At 40.2% G+C, this 23,501-nt stretch overlaps 1 protein-coding gene and 2 long non-coding RNA genes across 4 annotated transcripts in view; 2 read left to right on the forward strand and 1 right to left on the reverse strand.

Annotated features, from left to right (window-relative positions):
• Positions 1-16,519, forward strand: part of LOC117960397 — an 18,001-nt gene extending 1,482 nt beyond the window's left edge. The window contains exon 3 of the long non-coding RNA XR_004660139.1: positions 16,409-16,519. This is a non-coding gene — a long non-coding RNA (uncharacterized LOC117960397). The remainder of the gene's footprint in view (positions 1-16,408) is intronic.
• LOC117960395 (inositol polyphosphate-5-phosphatase A) overlaps positions 1-23,501 on the reverse strand; it is a 151,008-nt gene that overhangs the window by 101,199 nt on the left and 26,308 nt on the right. For both annotated transcript variants that reach the window (XM_034898273.1, XM_034898274.1), the window contains exon 2: positions 5,446-5,487. In XM_034898273.1, the coding sequence (XP_034754164.1) occupies positions 5,446-5,487 (42 nt within the window). The remainder of the gene's footprint in view (positions 1-5,445; positions 5,488-23,501) is intronic.
• On the forward strand, positions 10,585-14,439 carry LOC117960396. The gene is made up of 3 exons (XR_004660138.1): positions 10,585-10,640; positions 11,384-11,386; positions 14,428-14,439. It is a non-coding gene; the product is annotated as an uncharacterized LOC117960396 (long non-coding RNA).

A 23,501-nucleotide genomic window follows, 5' to 3' on the forward strand; every position in this document is an offset into this window, starting at 1 on the left:
TCTCTCTCTCTCTCTCTCTCTCTCTCTCTCTCTCTCTCTCTCTCTCTCTCTCTCTCACTACACACACATAAGAAAATATGATACCTTCTGCGCAAGCCTTCCGCACAATGCAAACAGAATTCCTCAAAATACGTAACCAGGACAAGATTCCGCACACGCACACACTCACACTCACACACACTAAACAAAACCTTCTTACATGTTTTGGCACGCTGGTGAAAGAAATAATTACAAGAAAGAGTAAGGCGAAGTTGACAAAGGCAAAAAAATCATGCAGCTGAGTAGATGTTTCTTCATGTGTATTTCCTACTTCTGTAACTAGCTGTGCAGTCTCAGATTATGTGAAATTAGCTTGGCATAAAAAGACGATTTTAATAGATTTAATTAGTTGGTGTTAGAGCAAAAATAGAAACTACTAGAACTGGACAATAGGAATGTCCAAAACCAGTTGTAAAGATCACTACCAGAGCCAATTGAGGCTCTATTGATGTAGTCTATAGTAACGACGTTCCACTTCCGGGGATTGCTACAGGAACTTTCCCCGGATGCATGTCTTTTCACCGATGTCCATTACCTTCCGTGTTTGAATTAGAACCTCCAGTGGATTTCTGAGGACTCTGGTTAACTGCTCCTCAGATCTCTGCAGGGTAAATCCAGACAGCTAGCTAGACTATCTGTCCAATCTGAGTTTTCTACATGACAAAAATGGACTTTGAACGTACACATGTTCCACCAAAACAAGTTCCTTCCTGACGCTATTTTGCAGGACGGTCTGGCTAGTCCACATAGCATTCCGGGGATGGGAGAAAACTTGATTGGTTTAAAGAAATGCTAATAACCCAGGGCACAATTGTCCACTGCGAAAAATACATGCATCCGGCGGAATTTTTTGGGCTTTTTTTACACTGGAGCAATCCCGGAAGTGGAACGTTGAGGATATAGACTAGGTCCTCCTGAATACTGAGTCTGGAATGATGTAAATTGTAAGTACAGGAGTTTACGTTACTAATGGTTCTTAACCAACACTATTTGGCTAAGAACCATCAATATTTGAAGACTACACATGGTCATGACGTTCTCTTGTCAGTAGTGGGAAGTGGGAAGTGTGTCAGAGGTAGACCTCAGGGGTAGACATAGCCACCAAGTAGCTCAAAGCTAAGACACTGTTTGCTCAAATATGTCCAAAGGGGGTTTTAAACTTTAAACTTTAACTTTTAAAAAATGATGCCTGTAGTATTATTATTACAACAAAATGTAAGCAATTCAAATTTAGATAAGGCTTTATAGATGCCCTGTGTAGTGAAATCTTTCTACTGGATTGGGACTCAGTAGGAGCTGGATAGACAGTATTACAAGACTGGGAGCAGAAACGAGTAGGAAACCACTTTCAGGACATTCCAATGTGGAATGAAGAATTTGGTTGCCTTTAAATCCCACTGCATTTAATCTATCAGTCGTGTGGCAAGTTTCATGTTTCAGCTAGTAACATGACCGCTGTTGATTGGAGTGGACGGAAAGTTATTACTCTACCAGGAAATCTAATCATGCACTAATTATCTTGCATCACATGAGTATGATACGTATTCAGTTTATATGACAACGTCCACGATGAGGCAATCCATTACAGATAGAGCATTTCACTGCAGTGAGTACAAAAGAAAATACAACAAACTGATTGTTGACTTTAAAACAAATGCAAGGAAGTCATTTCCAACAACGTGAACATCCTATTGAATTTTAAAGGCACCACTAAAAAACATGTCAAGTAACTGGAGGCAGTTTTCTACTAACATTTCACAATCAAAGAGCTCAGTGCCTTTCGCGAAATGTCGCAGTCTTTCGCAATGTGTGTATTGCGCGAGTTGGTATCGGGATGAAAACTATATATTGTGCAACCTTACTACACAGTAGTGTTAATTTTGTCACCTATTTTAATTTAGTCTTGTGCCGAATATCCTTATTAGTTTGAGTCATATTTAGTCATTCACATGTTTTTTGTTAGTCAAGTTTTAGTCGACTATAAGTCTCGGTCTCGTCATTTTTGTCTAGTTTTACTCAAAAGAGAACTCAAGGTATCTTAGTCAAGTTTTAGTCAAAATATTTCAGTCTTTTTTAAATATTTTTGTATTTCTGATAATTATTTTAGTTAAATAGTGTTTCCGCGCCTGATTGAACGCTCCAAACGGCCACAGCACTGGTTCTTTCTCATGATGAAAAAGTAGAGACAATACACATAAATGAGAGCGATTTTATCTTAGTTTTCATTTTGTGCAAAACATTTTAGTCTCGTCTTTTTCCGTCAAGAATAATGAATGTTAATTTTGTCTTAGTCAGTGGACTTTGGTGCCGTCTCGTCATCGTCTCGTCTGACAAAATTAACACCACTACTACTTAGTTATTACTGTTGTTTTGGAGTGAAAATGAGCCTTCTTCAGACCTTACATGGCTCTCTTCACACTGCCCAATGTATTACTAAACCCCTTTACGTCACTTGTCACTACATCTTGGGGTAGTCCACTACGCTGTGTGCATATGGACGCTATCCAAGTAGGATCCTCCTCCTGTTGGGCCTGTCTTGCTGTATATCCACGCATTGGCGATACATCCTCATGCTACAGACTTCCCTGGCTCTAACGCCTCTTGGTTGGCACTTACACGCTACTATCACTGAAACACAAATCAATACTGGGCTATTTAACATGACAGCAGTGTTGAGTATTGCAAAAGAATGGCTCCATTCCGGCTGTCCTCGCTGATTCATTTGGAGGTGCAGCTAATTTCAATCGGTGTGTCTTCTTCTCTTTCTACATCACTGTTTCTCCTTGGGTGTCTTTCATTATCTATCTTCTTCTTTCAGAGTTTCTATCTGACTTTCCTTTTGTGTCATTCTGTCCGTTCATTTTCCAAGAGCTGCCACATTTGACTTTGACTAGTAAAGTGACATTGGTGGACTGAAATTAGAGTTATTCTCATTTTCTGTGTAAGAAAACATCATATTTAATAACGCTGTTGCTTTTAAGAAGATTCTTTTTAATTTTCCAAAGAGCATACATTTGTTTACTGACATTTTGGGGGTCAACGTTGTTAACAGAGGCGTCCAAATTCATATGAAAGGCATGGGCCACAAATAAATGTTAATGTTAAATAATTACGTAATCCTTGTAATTCTTTGCAAATAAAACTTGCGCATTTAATTGAATAGGAAAGTTTACAAGCACTGTGTTTTACATTGCCGTAAATCTCACAATTAATTACTTTTTAGCTGCACAAAATGTACGTTTTGTTGTCATTATGGTTAGGATTTTACAGCCCTTTCTAAATAGGAATAAAAGCATGAGTTTGTCAAATGCCAGAGTGGCCAAAGCAAAGGGAGCCCAGTCTAAACTTGGTCCCCGGGGCCCTAAGTTGGGCAGCCTTGTTATAGTCCTGTAGCCTAAAAACCCTATATACACATATCATTGGCTTTAGTTAGTAATTAAATACATCTGTCTCTTTATGAGATTCAACATGTCGGAGGACCCCTCTCAATGTCATGTTTACGTCACACTCAGAAGGTGGAATCTAGTAAGCTATTTTTTTTAAGATAGTTTTTTGAGGCATTTTAGGTTTATTCAACAGGACAGCAGAAAAAAATGAAAGGGGAGAATGACATGCAGCAAAGGGTTGCAGGTCGGAGTTGAACCTGGGCCCGCTGCGTCGAGGAGTAAACCTCTATATATGGGCACCCGCTCTACCAACTGAGCTATCCGGGCGCCCTCTAGCAAGCAAATCAAACAGTAGTGTAGTCTACGGTACAACCACAGAGCAAGACTACAGAAGAGCGGGGGTCAATTCTTGCAGACGTTTTGACCCCAATCAGTATTAGTAATCAGACGTTCACTGGCGTCAACAACGCGCCGCCCACAACAAGCAGGAAACAGGCATTAGACTAACTAGCCTCCACTTGAAGTCCCACATGATGCTCCTTTTTTCCATGTTATTTGAATTCTGCAAAATAAGCTCCCCTTCACGTGTTGTGTGCATCCTAAGTTACACAAAGGAGTGTTGCTAGATAGCATTAGCTGACTTTCCTTAAGGGGTCCAGTTGTGGGGGTCACAAATGTCCAGACTGTCAGCCAGAAGGCTATTTCAATGTGCAGTACTACCAGTATCAGAACCAATACTTCACATTATTGTGAATTTTGATTGTACACGCATTCACGAGTGTGATTCAATTACTGCATAAATAAGCCCTGTGATAGTGGCACTTAAAAAACATCTTGCAGAATGTATTTGTACTGAAATTCAACACAACCCCACCAGGTTTATGTAAAAAAATGTAAGTTATTATGGCTAAATGTATCAGTCTTTGCTCCATCTCTCTGCTGTCTGTCTGGCACTTTCAGACAGCAGTTGAAGTTCTAGCAGCCTCACTTCCCTTACCCCAGTGGAAAGAGTTGTGGTTAGTCAGGGGTTCCTATGTAGATGAAAAGGTAAGATATGAAACATGACTGAGCTTGAGCTTTTGCTCTCTTAAAAAAAAAAAAGAATTGCATTTAGAGGGGTGAAAATAAGGTGAATAAGATCACAGCGGCTGAACACAAGATCAGTCTTGCTAGTCTTTCTTTCTTTTTTTAAGACTCCCAAACAAGAACTGTTCAAAAACGCATTCACTTTTGTTAAGAATTACATCGTACTTGATCAAAACGTAAGCAGGTTATAACTAGATTTTGATTTTCTCTTCGTGAAGAAAAAGTGTGTTGTAGCTGTAGGAAGCACATGCCTTCACTCCACTTAATCTACAGAGCTCCAGCTGAAAAAGGTCATGTGGACTAGACTCACGGTCCCGTGACAACAGCTACAGAAACACTGGGCGTATATAGTACATGCACTGTCCTACTAATGTACCAAATCAGGTAAGGATGAAGTTGAAATATGTAGGCTACAAATCTGATTACATATTATGTAATGGTAAAAAGCTATAGCATAAAATTGTATAAAAAACTGCGCTTTACGTCTGGATTGACTACAAGGACCAGTGGTCCTTATGGTCTCAATGTGTGTGTTCAGAAAACAACATTTAGAAATAATATTTCAATGCCCAATGAATTACAATCTGTCATATTCAATTCAACAATAATTGTTCAATGTATTACTGGCATCTCATTAGCGATAACTATTTATAGAATAATAAACACACACTGATGCATATCTGCAGACAGAAGCTAAGACGTCACTCTCTTTGGTCAGATCATAAAGCATTCCTGTCCAATTAGAACTGCAGGACACAGCGTTAAAGACTCTAGGAGTCCACAGGTTGGACAGGAGCAGTGAACTGGTCATGTGGGGCATCATGAGATCAGCAGGCTAGGTGTCTGTGATTCAGTGGAAAGAGCCCAAGCAGGAATAAGTTGCTTGTTGGACTACAGTCCTGACATATTTGAGGCTGGGCACTGTATCACTTACCTGGTAAAACTCCCTGAGCCACGTTTTCTGTAGATTGTCAGGCTGGAAAGAGAAGAAAGGCGAGATGTTAGTGACATAATTAAGATTATTTTCTGGCAACATCATCAGATCCAAGGGTGTGTTTTAACTTAAATGCCAGACGTCTTTCTCTCACGGTCACGAATCATGTTCTACAGGGCATCGACAAGCCCTCTCTCTCTCCCTCTCCCTCAATTTCGATTTCATGTTGCTTTATTGGCATGACAGAAAATACATGTGTGTTGCCAAAGCATTAGAGCAAACATACATATAAACAACAACAATGAGTAAATACATCAGATATAATAATACAGTAAACAGGAAACTTATGATATAATTGTAGATACTAAACAAATTATGTGCATGTCCCTCAAAGGGTAGGTTGAATCTCTCTCTCTCTCTCTCTCTTTCTCTCTCTCTCTCCATTTGGTTTGTGCAGTGGAAATAGAGGCACGGCCCTGGGGAGTCTACCATTTAAGGAGAGATCTCCCTATGTCGATAACTAGGTCTGATGAACAGCTCTGCGTACGTGTGTGTGTGTGTGTGTGTGTGTGTGTGTGTGTGTGTGTGTGTGTGTGTGCTTGTGTGTGTTGAAGAGTTTGTCCTAATAGAACTAGTCTATAATAACAATATACCAGGGATCTGCAGGCTCTGTGGGTATCTGAAACAAAGCCCTGAATTATTACAGAAGTAGGTACAGTATCTTGGATGGCATCAGGGCACAAAGCCCTCCAAATACCTCATCAAAACATTTCACTTATTTGACAAAACAATCTAAATGATTAAATATCAAGAAAGCCCGACCGATTTATCGGCGGCCAATATTAGGCATTTCCCCGATATATCGGTATTGGCATTTATAATGGCTGATTTAAAAAATTTAAAAAATCCATTCATCAGAATCATTTATAATGACAAATACATCATTCTGATAAATATTTAAACAAAAAAAATAAAAAAAATAAAAAACGGAGAGTCAACCATGATATCACCAGAGGACATTCTACTACATCCCTGTTTATCCCGTCCATCTTAGGTTTATATTTTTTTATATTTTATTTATCAGAACTTAAATACATTTTGATGTTTCTCTGTTCTGTTGTGACAATAAAATAAATCTTTATCATATCTTTATCATATTTAAGTGAGAATTTATAAATTACTACAAATAACTAATGTTAGGGAAATCTGTTTATATTTATTAATGCATTTCTGGATTTTTTTCTGCCGATATATCTGCATATTGGATTTTTAAATAACCAAATATTCATATCGGTATCGGCCTAAAAAAATCCTAAATATCCTAAATATGACTTACAAATGTGACTTTATCTTGAGCAACACACATTATAAACATGCAGATTGACAGGTTTTACTTTAAATAGGACACTAAATCAAAATAAGTGTGAGAACTCTGGCCAAGCGTGAGAGTTTTTAGGATCACAATCACCTCTTCGGATAAAAATGATATGAAGCCTCAGTGTATACATCTCCCTAGATGACCAAAATGAATTGCAGACCAGTGTCTTTGCCCAACATTTCCTACTGCAGTTTGTTGAGGACGAACCGTTAACAGACATAATTATTGACCGATTAATATAATTAATCAGTTAAAAACAATATCATTGATTTGACTTTTTCAAGTTATTTTAAAAAGGTGTTTTGCAGTGGAGACGCGGAAGCAGTACCACGACATAGGCTGCATGTGTCTACGACAATGCACACAACATCGTGGCTACACACAGGGAACAGGACTGCAAGTCTGCACGGACAGTACGTCCTGCTTGTTGGTTAAGGGTGAATGATTAAAGGAGAATTACGGTCAATTTCAACATGTAGCTCTGTTTTTTTTTGTTTTTTTAAAACGTGCATTGCTGTCAGTAGCAAGACAAATGACAACAATCGGTGCTGCCTACACCGAGTTATCCTCCTGCTAGAGTTAGCACTCTACAGGCTTAAACAGGGCAAGTTTTAAATGTGATTTTAGCCTCTTAACATGTTCAAGACGTCATTACCAGTGCCTAGCTATGTGCAGGTATTCCTTCCAAGTGAACACACAGTGAATTTGACGGCAGTAAATGTGACAGAAAGGCATAAAAGTTGTGACAGTCGACCAGTGTGAAGGTATGGATTAACACAACTTTTATGCCTTTCTGTCACTTCTACTTCAGTCAGATTTGCAGAAAAGATATTTAAAAAAATCAGAGCTACATGTTGAAATCAACCGGAATTCTCCTTTAATGATGAGTCGGCTATCGTTTAGAAAAAATAAATTAATCTTAATTACATCCCTAGTAAGGATGAAATCACAGACCCCAAATCTAAGGCTGTTCTCATCTAAAGCTGGGAAAAACCTGAAGACAATTACACTAAATACTGTCTCCACCAACTGCCTATTTTAGTCTCTGACAGTCACTAAGGATTATGAGTAACAACATGAGACAACACACTGAACCACTGGTCGGTAGCAACTGGAGTTCCAGGGTTAGGCAACCCCCCCCCCCCAATCCAACGAGAATGCTGTTGATTATTCTAGTACCATAACTAACGTCGACGGTAACTGGAAGCTTGCACTGTTTATATGCAATGCAATTTGTGCTGTAAATGCTCAAACATCCCCCCCCCCTTTCCTGTCTATCCACTGTCACTATTGCATAAAAGGGAAAAGCCCCGAAAAATTATCTTTAAGGGTTAAGATGTTTATCGGTTTGTGTCCCTTGGGACAAGTTATTCTCATCAGCCGCTGGTTCAAAAAATCTTCATGAGAATTACGTAAGACGTAAGATTAGAATTTTAACATATCATTGACTACACGTATATCATTATATCTGCCAACTGTCAACACCAACTGACCCAGATCAGATTCAACTGTGTCCTATCAGTTGTCCCGCCTATTTCATATTCATAACGGGCTTAATGTGTGTCCCCGCTTTAAGTTGACTTACTAACAATTTATGGCAGAAATGTGATGTAGAAAAAAAAAGGCATACGTTGCAAATGATCCCTGTGCAAAATACAGGAGTTAAAATAGACAGATCTGCACTCTACACATTAATTAAGAATATTATGCCTGATATACCTTGACATTTCCAGGGGCACCTAAATGTCTAAAGACTTACTGTGTGTGTGTGTGTGTGTGTGTGTGTACCCTCGTCCCAGACTCAGATCAGACAGAGCAAAGGTCTATATAAGGACATAAGCACTGGACCTTGTCATTAGTCACATGGATGGAGGAAGAGAAAAAGAGAGCAAGACCGAGACAGAGGAACAGAAAGATTCAAACCAGAGCTACCACCTGACCCTCCTGGAACTATAGGGCCACAGACAGTCAGCTGTGTACACTGACAGGTCAGACTGATAGGTGCAAGATGCTGTTTTACAGTTTTGGAGGTGCATTTAAGTCAATGGCTTATTGGCAAATAGTGCCCCAAATCCACATTTAAAGTATGTTTCTGTGTAGTGTCTCAAGGATAGACCTTTATCCTCTGAAGTGTGGGATCCCAGTGACAGTTCCATCCAAATATTAGCCCGTGACGAATCACGCGGATATCTTTAGCTCTTTCCATTGGTTGTCTCGCCCCCAGGACCACTGTTAGCTGCGCTCATAATTTCAAAGCTTTCCTATGCATCACAGTCAGATCACACAGACACTCACAGGGTGCGAGGGCAAATGAATTTGACCTCAAGAAAATCTCCCTTCAAGGTTGCAAGTGGATGCCTGAAACAAAGTAGCAGACACCAATTTGACGGCACGGATGTCCACGAAAATGAGGCAATAACACTATACTGTTGACAGTTTTACAAACAAGCCTTTAAGGATCTCATCTGGGGGACTATGTGTCCCAGATCAACTCCACGGGGAGAAGAGAGTGGAAAAGAGAACAGAGTCAGCAGCTTGCCCGTGTTGAAACCCCGCAAAGTGCTCAGATATAGACCCATCTCGGATGTGTTGGTTCTAGGGAACAGATGTTGACCCTGCCATGCTGGCTCAGAGGAGGACTGGTGGGCCCTCGGAGGCCTGGGCCCCGGAGAAAAAAGTCTAATAGCGGAAAGGCAAGGAAATGTGACCCGAGTCTATATTTTTAGCCGCGGGACTTTGCCACCCACCCTCAGCTCATCATAAGGTAATTTGCAGTTAATTAGAAAGGGGGGCTATACTGGCAGAAAGGTAAAAATAAACCCAAAGCCTCCCCAGCCTCTCCTCCACGTACACCTCCTCTTCCTCCACTGCCACTTTCACTCGCTTAACTCTCTCCACCTCCTCTCTCTACTTTGCCCATGCTTCTGTTTTCGATGGCCTACTTTTGAGACAGCGTGGGGAACTTGGAGACTCTGCTTGGGATTTTTGTGGAAAAGAGTAAGCGTCAAATTTGTTTAACACTGCTTGTGGATTTACCCAACAGGCTGTAGGCTTTCTAAAAAACAAACAAAAGCAACGTCAACACACTGTGTTTGGGTGCTGAGTGTAGGTATGACTATCTTGTGACAAGATATTTGCTGACTGCAAATGCCCAAACTTTGAATTTAACAAATAAAATGCAAAGCACTGTAGCTGGGCATGCTTGCCAAAATGTGGCATCACACTGAGTAGAGTTGAAATTCTACAGTGTGAATGACTTTGGACTGACATTTCAAAATATCAAAGTTTCACTCACTTTTTGGGTCTGTTCATCCAAACATGTTTTCCTTTACCCCCAGGGTGTGATTTTCTTGTCTATACCTTTATCCCTGCCTCTGCTTTGGACAAAATGTATTCCCCTTAAAGTGATCAATAGACCAAATAGTATGTACTTAAAATAGAAGTATTTAAAACTAAGTAAAGCTCTATAATGTGAACAGTGCAAAAGAAGCAAATGGTAGATGTGTTTAGCCGCTAATAGGTGACTGAGGGCCGGCTACAGGCACCAGATGGCGGTCCTTTCAGGGGCCATGGTGGTGGAGTTTAGCCAGAAAAAGTGAGCAACATGCAGGGGGTCGACAGTTAGGTTCAGGCACCGAAACGAGTTAAGTTTAGGAAAAAGAATATATGATACATGAAATACATACTGTCCAGTGTAGTGGAGGTAATAGATTTTGCTGTGAACCATTTTTATTGTAACAACTTTCTACACATAGAATGTGTATGGACAGCGCATGTGTGACGCCACCTATTGGTTTGTGGAGATCTGCTATGAGTCGTCGAGGTTGCCGTTGCGGGCGCAGCCATCTTGGTTGCAGATGTGAGGGATGGAGGAGGGAGGGAGGAGCCCTTACACTCCATGTTACGTTACACACTTTCACCGATCTTAGAATCAACGAGACCATAGTTAAAAAAAGTATTCTGTATAACCCTAACCCCAACCCTAACCATATGATTCAGCAAAATACATTTTCCGTTGAAATGTACCGACAGTGATGTGTGTGTGTGTGTGTGTGTGTGTTTGTGTGTGTGTGTGTGTGTTTGCATCTGTATGACTATCACCACCACACATATGTGTGATTTCAGTCACCTGCCTCTAACCTGAACCACAAAGCGAGGCTACAACAGAAAATAACATGCTCTTTTCTCGTATTAGGACTCTGTAAATTGCCCCCATTTGCTAACATTAAATTCCAGTGGAAAGTGTGGTGGCCTCTTGGTCAACAGGTGTTGTGATAAAAATTTGTGTGCAAACGTTTTGAGAAGTTGCCTTAGTTACTTAGATTATTCTTGCAAGTTAACCATTATACACTGGGAATGTCATCCACATTTAGTCAGGACTCCTGCAAAGTGTACAGGAGTGACCAATCTCTTTCTTGGCATAATACACCTTTTCCCACCCAAATTAGCGTGTATATGCAGTTTTTTTTCTTTTAAATGGGAAAAACCTGCTTAAAGTAGGTGCTAAACTCCTTTCCAATTGGCAATAGATGAGTATGCCTTTCTGTTTTATTTTTCTAGTGTGTCCTGGTGTGTGCCAGAAAACAGTGTTAGTAGGGAGGCCAGTGACACATCTCGGTGGTTACCTATTCATTTCTGTTACTTATTCAGTCCTTCTCTCAAACAAGGTGACGACTAATTTGGAACGATGTATGAATGCAGAGTAGATAGACTAAATTTGTGGCTGATTAGCGTGTCGACCCGGGTGTCGTGTTTTCACCACTCGGAGATAAAGCCGAGAATTACATGTGACTACTGCAGTCATGTTCCCGCGAGTGACAGCTAATTGTAACCCTTACTACTACAAGACAAAATCCAGAGGTTAGTGGGGTGGGTATCACCAGAAGACTCACAATATGATATCATCACAATACTTATGTCACAACACAATATAATTGCGATTTTAAACCTATTGCAATTGTAATTCCTTACCTTTTTTCCATCTTCAAATTTTTCTCAATTTCAAAAGGGAAACGAATCGATACTTGGCTTATGTGTCTTGATACAGTATTGCCACAGAAAGTACCGCGACGCGATGCTGTATCGGTTTATTCCCCCACCCCTAGATGTTAGTGGGGTTTTTGTCCACTGGGAAAGGGGTTTTGCTGGACCAAAACAGTAACATGAAGTTCTACGAGTTGAACAGACGTCACAACCTTAAAGCTGCCACAGAGCGCAGAGTGCCCAAACAGGTCTTCCCCTAATGGGCCTTCTTTGGCTAACAGAGTGGCAGCATTCCTCATCCCATTGGAGTCCCAGCAGGCCGTTTAAACTGAGGCTGGTAGCGACATTATATCTAGGCCCGTCCTGTTAAAGACCCCCTGTAGCGATCTGCTGAGAACATATGGACCCAACATGGTCGTTTTCCTCCTCCACCATCTCCTCAAACTCCAAGACTTCATCACGCCGATTCTTCCTGGCCTTAATTTCAACTGAAATATTTTCATAAGTTAGTGCTGTAGGGCTGGGACGATATGCCTTTGTCCCGATTTGATTCTTTCACGATACATGGCTTCCGATTCGATTTGTATTGCGATTGTCAGCCATTGCGATTCTAGAAGTAGTGTGATTCAATAGTATTGAGTATTGGGATTTTCTATTCCTTCCTTAACAGAAACAAAAGTTGAACAATACACTTCTAGAGACAGTATTTAATGAGACATTTCTAAAAAATAACTTTTCTAAAAAAAAATGCACATCACGTGTCAGTCAGTTATTTATATCAATTCATTTTAAAGAAGTAGCCTACATAACAGATTTTCTGCTTTTGCCCTTTTCTTTGCTGGAAAGAGATATGATGTAGTCGGCGGTGGTAAAAAAAAAAAATCTATACAAATTTCGATTCTGAGGAAGATAATCGATTTTAACAATCATCGCAAAAAAGAAAACTCACAATACCTACATAAATCAAGTTTTTTGTAAGTTTAAACTGTAAGTTTGTCCGTCCTCCCTTCTCAGCTGGCTGTTATTTAGCTTCATCCTTCTAAGAAATTTTGCTTTTTATCCAATTCCAAGCAAGCTTGCCAAGCTCTCACTTTCTCCGAGCAGAGAAATATGGTTAAAAAAAAAGTCTTTGCTCTGCAGCCGGCAACCTCCATAATTGAATAGAAGAGATTGGACATGAGGTGTCTTGAAAAAGCAACGGTTGCTTGGTTACACCTGGCACTAATACCAAGCCAAATTTGAGGTACAACTTATATTGTGGTCTGTAGTGGTTGTCTTTAACATCTCTGTCTCCGACATTCAAACTTCAATTTAAAGCAAATTAAAAACATGAAAATGAAAACAACCTTTTGCTCATGTGTTAGATCTTCTTAACATGTACAGTAACATGATCAATAGCACAAGGTTGACGACGCTTTCATCTGGAATGGCTGACACTGTTTGAATGATGTGGGATGATGAAGAACATTTCGGATTTCTCATTACTACACAAAACAGAGCAACAAGGAGGACAACATCCAAGCATGTGTGTGTAAAATCTAATGAATATTGCATTTCTGTTAGGATTAAAAGGAGCCGCCCATGATTTGTAATATACACGCATTATACTGTAGCCCATACAGCCATACCAATCAAGGCAACTCCACTGGCTCGAAATAGAAGTCTGATTGTATGCACACCTATGGGGAAATTACATTAGCCCATTTTTCACTTGATTTATTACTTAAGTACACGTTTTCCTAAAAGGTTTATGGTCACAAACGCTACTTTCAAATCTTCTACTGCCTAGAGCAGTAAAAAATTCCATCAAATTAAATGATTAGTTGTCAGCAATTATATTAATCATACATAAGAATTCTCTGATTCCAGCATCTTGCACACTACACTGGCTTAGCCGCTAACCTCGCCAGCTCCACCCTCTTGTCCAAATATGGTCGCTTTTGGCTCATAAATCACTGATAGCCTTTTTTAAGGTAGGAAGGCTTGGAATGCTTCTCCAAACAACCACAGCTCACAAAAACAAAGAGATTGTCAATGCTTTGATATTGTTCCTAGCTCAACTGAACATAGTCATCATCTGTTAATAACAAGATTTTATTTCCTTGTATCTAGATAAAGAAGGTTAATACAGCTGTGGAGGTGGGCATGGGACACGTATGCATTGTCTGTGTGTGTTAGGGCTAGGAAACATATAGATTATCAATTTATTAGAACAGATATCGTCTTAAACTCTGGATATCGTAAAATAGTGATATATGACGCAGGTGTTGTCTTTTTCTGGTTTTAAAGGCTGCGTGATGTAGGTTTCTGAACTTACCAGACTGGTCTAGCTGTTCTGTTATTTGCCTCTACCCACTTAGTCATTATATCCACATTACTGAGGATTTTTTATCAAAAATCTCATTGATTGTGACAGCACCAAAAGTCAACCCTGCAATATTGACATCAATGTTTTTGGTCCAAAATATCGTGATGTTTGATTTTCTTGATATTGCCCAGCTCTGGTGTGTGTGTGTTGACAGACTGTTCGAAAGGAGGTTGTTAGCTTTCAGGGGAGCAGGCAGTGGACCAAAAAATACCCCGCCTAGATGGAGGCCATTGACGGAGGGAGAAGATCTGAGAGAGGAGAGGGGAGCAGCGGAAGAATCATGTCGATTAGCTGGCCCTGTGTCCTTCCAACAGGTTGTTGTTGCCGAAGTCCTCTCCTTCACAGTTATTCGGCGGAGGCTTGATGACATGGAGACGTGTCCCCTTAGTGTTTCATGTAACTCCGTATCAAAGAAGCTCATTATGGGATTAATTAGAGCAGGCCCACTCTGACAAACACTGAATTAGACCTGGGCAAGCTCCTGGGAGATGTCTTCATCCTCCTAGAGGATGACGTACGGAGGTGTGGAGGAGGATGCAGTCGCATCATCTAATGAAACCCCCGTGGCCCATTCGTTTTTGTTTCATGCAGCAATTTAAGTAAGATTACTGTCTCTTCATCAGTCCACGCAGATCTGATGTTTTCCTCTCTCGCTACTTAAGGATAATAGAGCAACTTCACTTTCTAGCATTAGCAGCTGTTTTTCAGCATTTAGCAACAAATAAAATCTGACAGCGACTGCTACCTCACTGTGGTTACAAGTTTTCTCTCATGTTATTTTTGATCTAGTAAGTATCCCCAACTTAGGCCCATATAAAGTCTGTTTAAGCTTCTGTTTAGGGTTTCTTTTATGTTCAACTGATTATTATCTTGTGTGTGTGTGTGTGTGTGTGTGTGTGTGTGTGTGTGTGTGTGTGTGTGTGTGTGTGTGTGTGTGTGTTTGCGCGCTCTCTAGTGCTTGTGCATGCCAGGATGAGTTCAGAGTTTGAAGTTCTAAGAATGGACACTGTTGTTTTATGTGTGATAGCACCGACAGAAATTGTTGTGGAGACGTGTTAGAGCCCGACCGATATATCAACGGGACGATATTATCGGCCGATATTAGGCATTTCCCGATATATCGGTATTGGCTTTTGATAAAAAGTTTCTTTAAATGTGTATGGCAAGTGTTAATGACTCTAATGGAAATTGTAAGTCATATAAATATTCATTCATCGCATTTAAAAAAATAAAAACGGACTGTCAACCATGTTATGAGTGTTGGTGTTGCATAGTCTGTCCACCAGAGGGCGTTCTACAACGTCCCCAATGATTTTTTTTGTTAATGTGTATTTGTTCAAAGGACAAAGTTTCATATCTGAAGTTTGTTTTTATTTGATTTATCAGACCTTAAATACATTTTGATGTTCCTCTGTTCTGTTGTGACAATAAAACAAATCATTATCATATTATTTTAGTGCAAACTCATAAATAACTAAAACTAACTAATGTAGGGGAATTCTGTTAATGTTTTGTAACGCGTTTCTGGATTTCTTTTTTTAAATATACGTACATATCGGCCGATATATCGGCATATCGGATTTATAAATAACCAAATATTCTTATTTTTATCGGCCTTAGAAATCCTTTATCGGCCAGGCTCTAGTACATGTAAGCTGCTATTACGTAAAATGAAAAGAAAAAAAATTCCATATTGACAATGTAGCTCAAAGTGCTTTGGATGCGTGAAGGAAAAAAAAGAGAAAACTGACAGAAAGAGTATACACTCCGCATGAACAGACTGGTAGCTGCAGGGTAAATGCAGCAGTGGAATAAACAACAAAGCATATCATGAAATCTTGTATTCATAGTAATGTACGCACACCCACCCCTTTAGAGTGAAGCAAATCTACAATCAGCTGGGATTTGTGTAGATTAAGTTGCATCAGAAAACAGGAAATGACAGCACTCAGAGCAACCACAGCCTTTTATTCTCACTGCATTAGACGGCAGCACGCACACACCATTCGAAGGCTTTTACACCTTCTAGATAGAGTATCTGATGAGGGTGACGCGGAACAGTGAAGGAAACACTGCAGTGCATCAGCAACAAGTACAGATTTAAGGCTTGGTCAGGCAACATGTGGAAAATGTCTTCTGATCAATTCTTCATCTTCATTCACAGTTAGCATTCGTTCTTAAGATTAGTTGTTTGGGGCTTCTTTGCCTTTAATTGATAGGACAGTTGTAGACAGGAAAGGGGGAAATAGCATGCAGCAAACGGCCGTGGGTTGGAATTGAACCCGGGCCACTGCGGTACGACAGAGACTTGGTACATTGGGCGCACGCTCAACCAGGTGAGCTACCAGGGCGCCCACATAGTTTGCATTCTAAGGCAGATAAAGAACCAAGGACATCCTTGAAGTTTCTTATCACTTAGAATTCAGTATTGAAAAGTGGATTCATTGTGTAATACACACTAAGAGTCCAGAAACTGACAGAGCTTTGCTACTATCTGAACTGAGAGAGCTCTCCCACTCACACCTCTGCCATGTGTTACTCAACACAGGCCGCAATCTCCCTACAACAATATGATGCACAGAGCTACTGTACTGCACTCAAATACCTCTTTAGTGACGAGTCTTCCACAGGAATCCTGAACAAACGGTCATGTCCTAATTCAGTGCAATTAATTGGGCTTAGATCAAAGATTGATTTCATTACTAACGCTTAATGAACCCATATTTGACGTATCAAATGGGCAAATTAAATACCCAAACTGTACTATGTTCCGTTGAAATGACACAGCAAAATCGGACAAATATGACAAACAAAGTTAATGATTAACTAATGGTTTCACAGTTGCAAAGCAGTAAACTAAAACTGCAATCAAGTCCATGCAAAATTCCTGTTAATGATTCCTCACGCTGCTTCATTTCATACCAATTGGTATTGTATGCTATTGAAACTGTTCTGCGTGCATCTCTTTGTGACAGAAGAACACAACCACTGAGACAAAAGGAGTGTCTGGTGTTCGGGAAGCCACCCGGATCCAGCACACTCAGTATGAGTCACAAATCAAGCGAAGATCAAGGCTATCCATACTGGGAAGGCCTGCTGTTTCTCCTTTTGCTCCACACCCAGGCGGGTTCATGCGAGCCTGTGACGAAGCTGAAGGCTGCTTGATGAATCTCCACCATTCAACAAGGCTACAGGGAAATCTGCCATTGTTCCCCACATGATCAACTGACTGACAGATACTATTTATCTGTTTCCTGGCTTAAACAGTACAGTAAGACTTTCTGTTGGGGTGGTCACAGAGAATAAGCTAGAACAAGCATTTCCAAACTCAATCCGTTTTCCAGATTTCTTGAATGACTTGATCTTGGGTGTGGCTTAATCCTGTCTGGCTTTAATAGACCTAGTAAAATATTAACTACTCATGGAGATAAGAAGCATTTCATATCTGCAATCAGTGCAAAAAGGGCCCACCCAGGACTAGCTGGTCCTGGCATAGAGCACGGTTAGCCCTCATATTCAAACTGATCCTGAGAAACAAGAATATAGTGAAGAAAAATAAAATGGAAATGAACTATACTGTGTATTGCTACAGTTAAATTACTAGATATCTTGGTGCTTATTCTGAATTTAAGGCAAAGGTTATGTTGGTAGCTTCATCTAGATTACTTTTTTTTTGCGACAGCAAAACTGTCTTTGACATTAGGAGACATCGAAAAGGTTTTTTTGTGATCAAATATTTTTCTTTTTTTTAATTAAAAAAACATAAACCTCTACGAACCGTTACAAACAATACAGTGGGACATAGGAACGCGTCCCAGGACCAAAAGAATATATATATATATATTTTAAATGGGAGGCAGGGAGACAATACAACATGCAGAAACAGACACACAAAAACACACACATAAAACAGACACACACACACACACACACACACACAGACAGAACAAGACAAGTGACCAAACACCTGTGCAAGTTAGAGGACCTCAGAGAGTCCACAACCCTCCGCTAAGTGTCCAGAGTTTTTTCCCGGCGCTCCATTAATTAATTAATTAAGTTCCATGTACACCACATCCAAATAGGACAGGGTCTAAGGGAGTTAATGACTCTAATGGAACTTGTAAGTCATTGAAATTTCATTCTTTCCCAACATTTTTCAAGACCTACACAGAAAAGGATTAAATGCCTTTTCAAGTGTGGTATATACTTTGAATAAAACAAACAGTAAAGTAAATAGATTTGCCTTTGGACTAATGTGATTTTAATTGTAGGCGACATTGCACCTCTATCAGCTGCGTCTTTCCTTCGTATGATGAAGTGCAGTAAAGCACAGTTCTTTAACAGTGACAGGCTGAGGTTGTAGGAAAAAAGACATCCACGTCTGAATGAGTGCAACTTCTCCGGGATGAAAATAAAAAAGGCTCAACTTTTACAAGCACCAGACACTTTCCTGAAGTATCAAACATGGGATCAGTGGTTGAGTGATCTAATAAAACGCTTTACAGGCCTGGTTACTGTCACTGTAAGAACAACATCTTTATCACTCGGGCCGGGAAGCAGTTTGTAATATGGAACAATGAGAGGATGTACAAAGCTAAGATATACCTACATCACATTATTAGAGCCCGACTGATACATCGGTCGATATATCAGCATGTCGGATTTTTAAATAACCAATTATTCGTGTTGTTATCGGCCTTAAAAATCCTTTATCGGTCAGGCTCTACACATTAATAGATCAGTAGGACAGCCACTGAGAAAACTGAGGATTTCTTATCATTTGGAGCTCAAAATGGATTCTATCTAAGATGTAAAACCTGTGTCAGATGCCGTGCTGACGGTTAAACCTGAAGGAAAAGAGATTTATGATTCTGCTTTTACGATGCACAGAATCTTGCCAGTGTGTTTTCCAGAAATAGCTTCGTCGACGTTATTGGTTCTTTTCCCAGGAACCTTTGGGGATTTCCTAAAAAGTCACATGAGAAATATGTATCAACTCATTTTGCGGCTCGACTCATTTATTATTTTACTACAGAGGCCTTACTTCATATTATTTCTAAGTGAGGAACACAAACACGTCAACTTTGAGAAGTTATTTCAGCAGTTGGCGAGGTTTGTGAGGCACTTAAGTCTCGAAGGATCAAAACTCACAAACTTTAATAATAATAACGGATCCTTTATTAATCCTGCAAGGGGAAATTACAATGTTTGTACACACAAGCCTGAATTACACACACATGCTCAGAAGCTAAACATGCACTAAATGGGGAGATGCCGGAGTGGGGGGGGGGGGCCTCCCATAAAAAGGCACCCTGAGCAAATGGGGGTTTGGTGCTTTGCTCAAGAGCACCTTGCCCAGGTGGTAAACAGGCACCTCTCCAGCAACCAGTCCACCATCATACTTTGGTCCGTATGGGGACTAAAACCAACGAACCTATGGTTCCCAACCCGTCTCCAAACTAACTGAGCCCATGCCCCCCCCCCCCCTTATCAGGAGACCAACACATTTCTGCCTTTGGTCTTCCTTATTCGGGTCACCAGTGTGACCTTCATCAGGTGACTCCAATCAACACTGCAGGCCTCACCATGAAGTCTTTCTAAATACTACTACTGTAGTGAGTTTTGATCATGTGACAAGGAGCAGGGAATTCCCAACAGGCTCAAACTACACACAGCTTTGCTGCTAGGGCCAAACCAATCACACGTCAGTGAAGAAATTAAAGAAGCTGCAGGAGTTAACACTCTGAGGAAAAGTGACATTAAATCCACTTGCAACCATTTTCATTTATCGATTATCAGAAAAACGCGAACCATTCTCTCGTCGCAGCTTCTTCAATGTGAGGATTTGCTGGTTTGATACATTTGTAAACTGAATATCTTTTGGGTTTTGGGCTGTTAGAACTGTGAAATTTCATGTCCTTCAATGTATTTTTGACATTTATTGATACTGGCTGAATTTGTCAATCTTGTTGTCGCTTGTAGGCGAGATCAATAATTCCCATCTTCACGTAGACTGCGTTCTTTTGAGCCCACGTATCACAGCTGGGTTAAACTGCTAAGTGCCCTAATTATAATAACAAATCTGCAAGCTCATTATGATGTATTATCATGCTCATCACATTCATACCCATCTGACCCTAACTTTAAAAAAGCGCTTATAGATACGGGCTTAATGCATCCAAACGGTTGATTTCTCTTGCTTGGAAAGATGTGAATAGGCATAGTATTGGTTGGTGGCTTAGAGAAATGTCTTCTTGCCTAACAATGGAAGGAATGACATTTATGGTTAAGGATAGATGAGATACCTTCAAACAAGTTTGGGGAGCATTCTTGGACTTACTTGACCAAAATGATGTGGGTGATATACTGGCAAATGAGAGGAATTCTAGTTATTTAGTATGTTTCATGCGGGACAGATGTGTGTATTAGATTGTGACATTGTTTGACTGGGTATATGCTCCAAATATGTCCTACAAGAAGGAATCAGACCAAGGTAAAAGGTCATTCTGTCTGTATTTACTCTATATAATTTGTGTTTTTATTTTTAGTCTAATCTGTAGTTTGGTTTCTGTTTCTATTGTTTTTCTACATTTGGGTTTTGGTTAAAATGAAACTCAATAAACATATTGTTTTAAAAAAAAAAAAATCAAGCTAATCACATTCAGTTACGTGCCAATAACCAGTGGTTATCTCACTTTTTTAAAGGCGATAACTGACAGAGGATGCTCACCGAAGCTAGTTACAGAACACAACGCACCAGGCTCACGAAACTCAAATCAACCTGTCAAGCTGGACGGTTCTGATCAAATATCAATCAAGATTCTGTTACTGTACCGCTTATTATTCGCCCAAAATGTTTCAGAAACTGATTTTTTTTCACCCTGTTTTGTTGCACTTTCTTCCAATTTTGTAGCCCTGATTGGTTGTAGTTGTGTCTATTCAAATGTGTGGGGTCTATGCCAACGATAACGCCGCTTGGAAGTCGAGGTTCCAGACCAAAAAGCATTTGCAAATTAGCTATGGCCTAAGGTCACCGTTATTTAATTGAAGATATCCTACAATCATCAGCCTTAAAGACCATGTTTATTGCCATACTGACCTTTGCTTCTATGGATTTCCCTCGCAACAAGCCATGACGAGACATTTTTTTTGACAATTACTGAATGTTACAACACATATTACAATACAATATGACTGCACAGTTGCTCAATATTAATTCTGTCGACCAAAACTCCAAAAGTTCAGGTACAGCTTAAACAACTGGCGAGGTGCGTAGTGCTCGGACGGCCCGAGGACCTCCTGAGGGACATGCTAAAACTGGTTTTACTCCCACTTTCAAAAGGAGGATTCAATCTGCAAGGAGGACATGCTTAGAAACGTATGTATAATTTAGCAACGGAAGAAAGAGAGGAAGAGAATTAGGCTGTCACAGATTCAACATAAAAAGCCTGCTCTACTTTCTCCAGCTTTGAAAAGTCGCTCCCATGCCTCCCCTCTATAAGGGCATCGGCACAGAAATGCTTAATGAGGACGGAGCTGGGTTTTGAGCTGGGTTTTTCTTTTTGTCTGTGTGTGTGTGTGTGTGTGTGTGTGTGTGTGTGTGTGTGTGTGAGGTTAAAAGTCTCAAATTGATTCGGATATTGATTCTGGAGTTTGTACCTTCGGCTGTCAGAGACCAATACTCGGATCGATTCAACAACACCAACAAAAGACAGACTTTTGGAGTTAATCTTCAGAGCTAGCAAAAAGGACCAAATGTCACAGCACCAGCAAACCACAACCTAATAAAAACCTTTATTTCAGTGTGGTGCTGCACAATATGAGGAACATATGTGAAAAACGCTGTTGAATAGCACAACAACGATATTACTTAGAGCCCAACTCATAAAGGATGTTTAAAGGAACCACTAATAAAGAATGACAGTTACATTTTAAAGTGCAGCTTTCTTTCAAGATCTTTGCGTGTCTATCGTGATAAGTTGCAGCCTTTTGCAATGTGTCTATTGCGCCAGTTGACATTGCGATGACGATTAAAAAAGAAAAAACGCTATATTGTGCAAGCCATATTCCGGTGATATGAATAACCATTGCTGGTTATTGCTGCTATGTACTGTTGCTATTGGAGAATAACGTCAATCATGTCCCCTGGAAGTAACAGCCCATATTTACATTAACGGCAATGTCTGAATGGGTTTTTGTGTGATGTATGGTGTCCAAGTTAAGGCTCAAAGTGTGAGTGCATGCAAATATTTGGACATCCATAAATCAGCGGAAAAAGTGACAGGAGTAGAGGTTAATCACTATGGAAAAGTTCAAACAACTTACTATACCTCTTAATCAAACAAGATAATTAATGGGTGTTTTTTGTCTTGTAAGTGTAACGTGTCTTTCAAAAATAAATAGTGTACTGGTACGGTATTTCGGAGTTTAAATTGGTGGAATTAGAACCTCATAGCATTAACAGGACCCCCTGTTGAGTATGATCATTTTTCTAACACTTGACATGAACCGCATTAAGGACAAAGTGAGCTCAGTGGATAATTCCACTGAGAGCGAGAATAATCTTTGGCTTAGTGGGGGGGAAAAAACAAGACATAATCCCCTGTAATCTGTTTCTGTGTGAGAATAACATGTGATTAAACCTATCATACAAATCCCTGTTGCCGGTGTCGTTGCGGAGACCATGGCATTGGCCAACGCCGTGTACCTTTTTTAATATTCTTCTACAAATGATGATGCAAATCATCTGTTAATTTCCTTGGTAATTGAAGTCCTTGTGAACTTCTTTCTAGCAAGGAAGCAACAGGAAATGGTTCCGAGTAGGAGGAGGAGGAGGAGAGACAACACAATGTCTGTAGCACAAATTGTGTTTCCTTAAGGTGGCGGCGCATGCCCTCCTACTTCCTGTTGAAGAATCACACTATTCTTGTGATACTGTAACTGTAACACTACTCTGCTCCTGCCTGTCTTGGGGTCAACAGATCATCTCTATATCATCTGTCTTCCAGCTGTTTTTCCCCCTATCTGTCCATATTGCCCTCTGCTCTGTTGGTTGCCATTATTATTATTTAATTTTTTTTTGTCTTTCCCACTTGCCGTTGTCTGCTCTTATCTCGCGCCGCTCTCCTGCACACAGCATCCTGTTTGCACTGGGGCAGGACAAACATTGTCTCTGTGTGACGCCGAAGACATTTCACAGGCTATCACTTTTTCAGCATGGACCTGATATCTCTATAATTGGGTTCTTCCTGCTGTGGAAGTGCTTGAGAGAGAGTGAGAATGGGGAAAAAAAGTGGGGGGGAGATAGACGGGGGGGGGGGGGGGGGG

This window comes from Etheostoma cragini, chromosome 17 (assembly GCF_013103735.1).
Source record: "Etheostoma cragini isolate CJK2018 chromosome 17, CSU_Ecrag_1.0, whole genome shotgun sequence".
In the NCBI taxonomy this organism is placed as follows: domain Eukaryota; kingdom Metazoa; phylum Chordata; class Actinopteri; order Perciformes; family Percidae; genus Etheostoma; species Etheostoma cragini.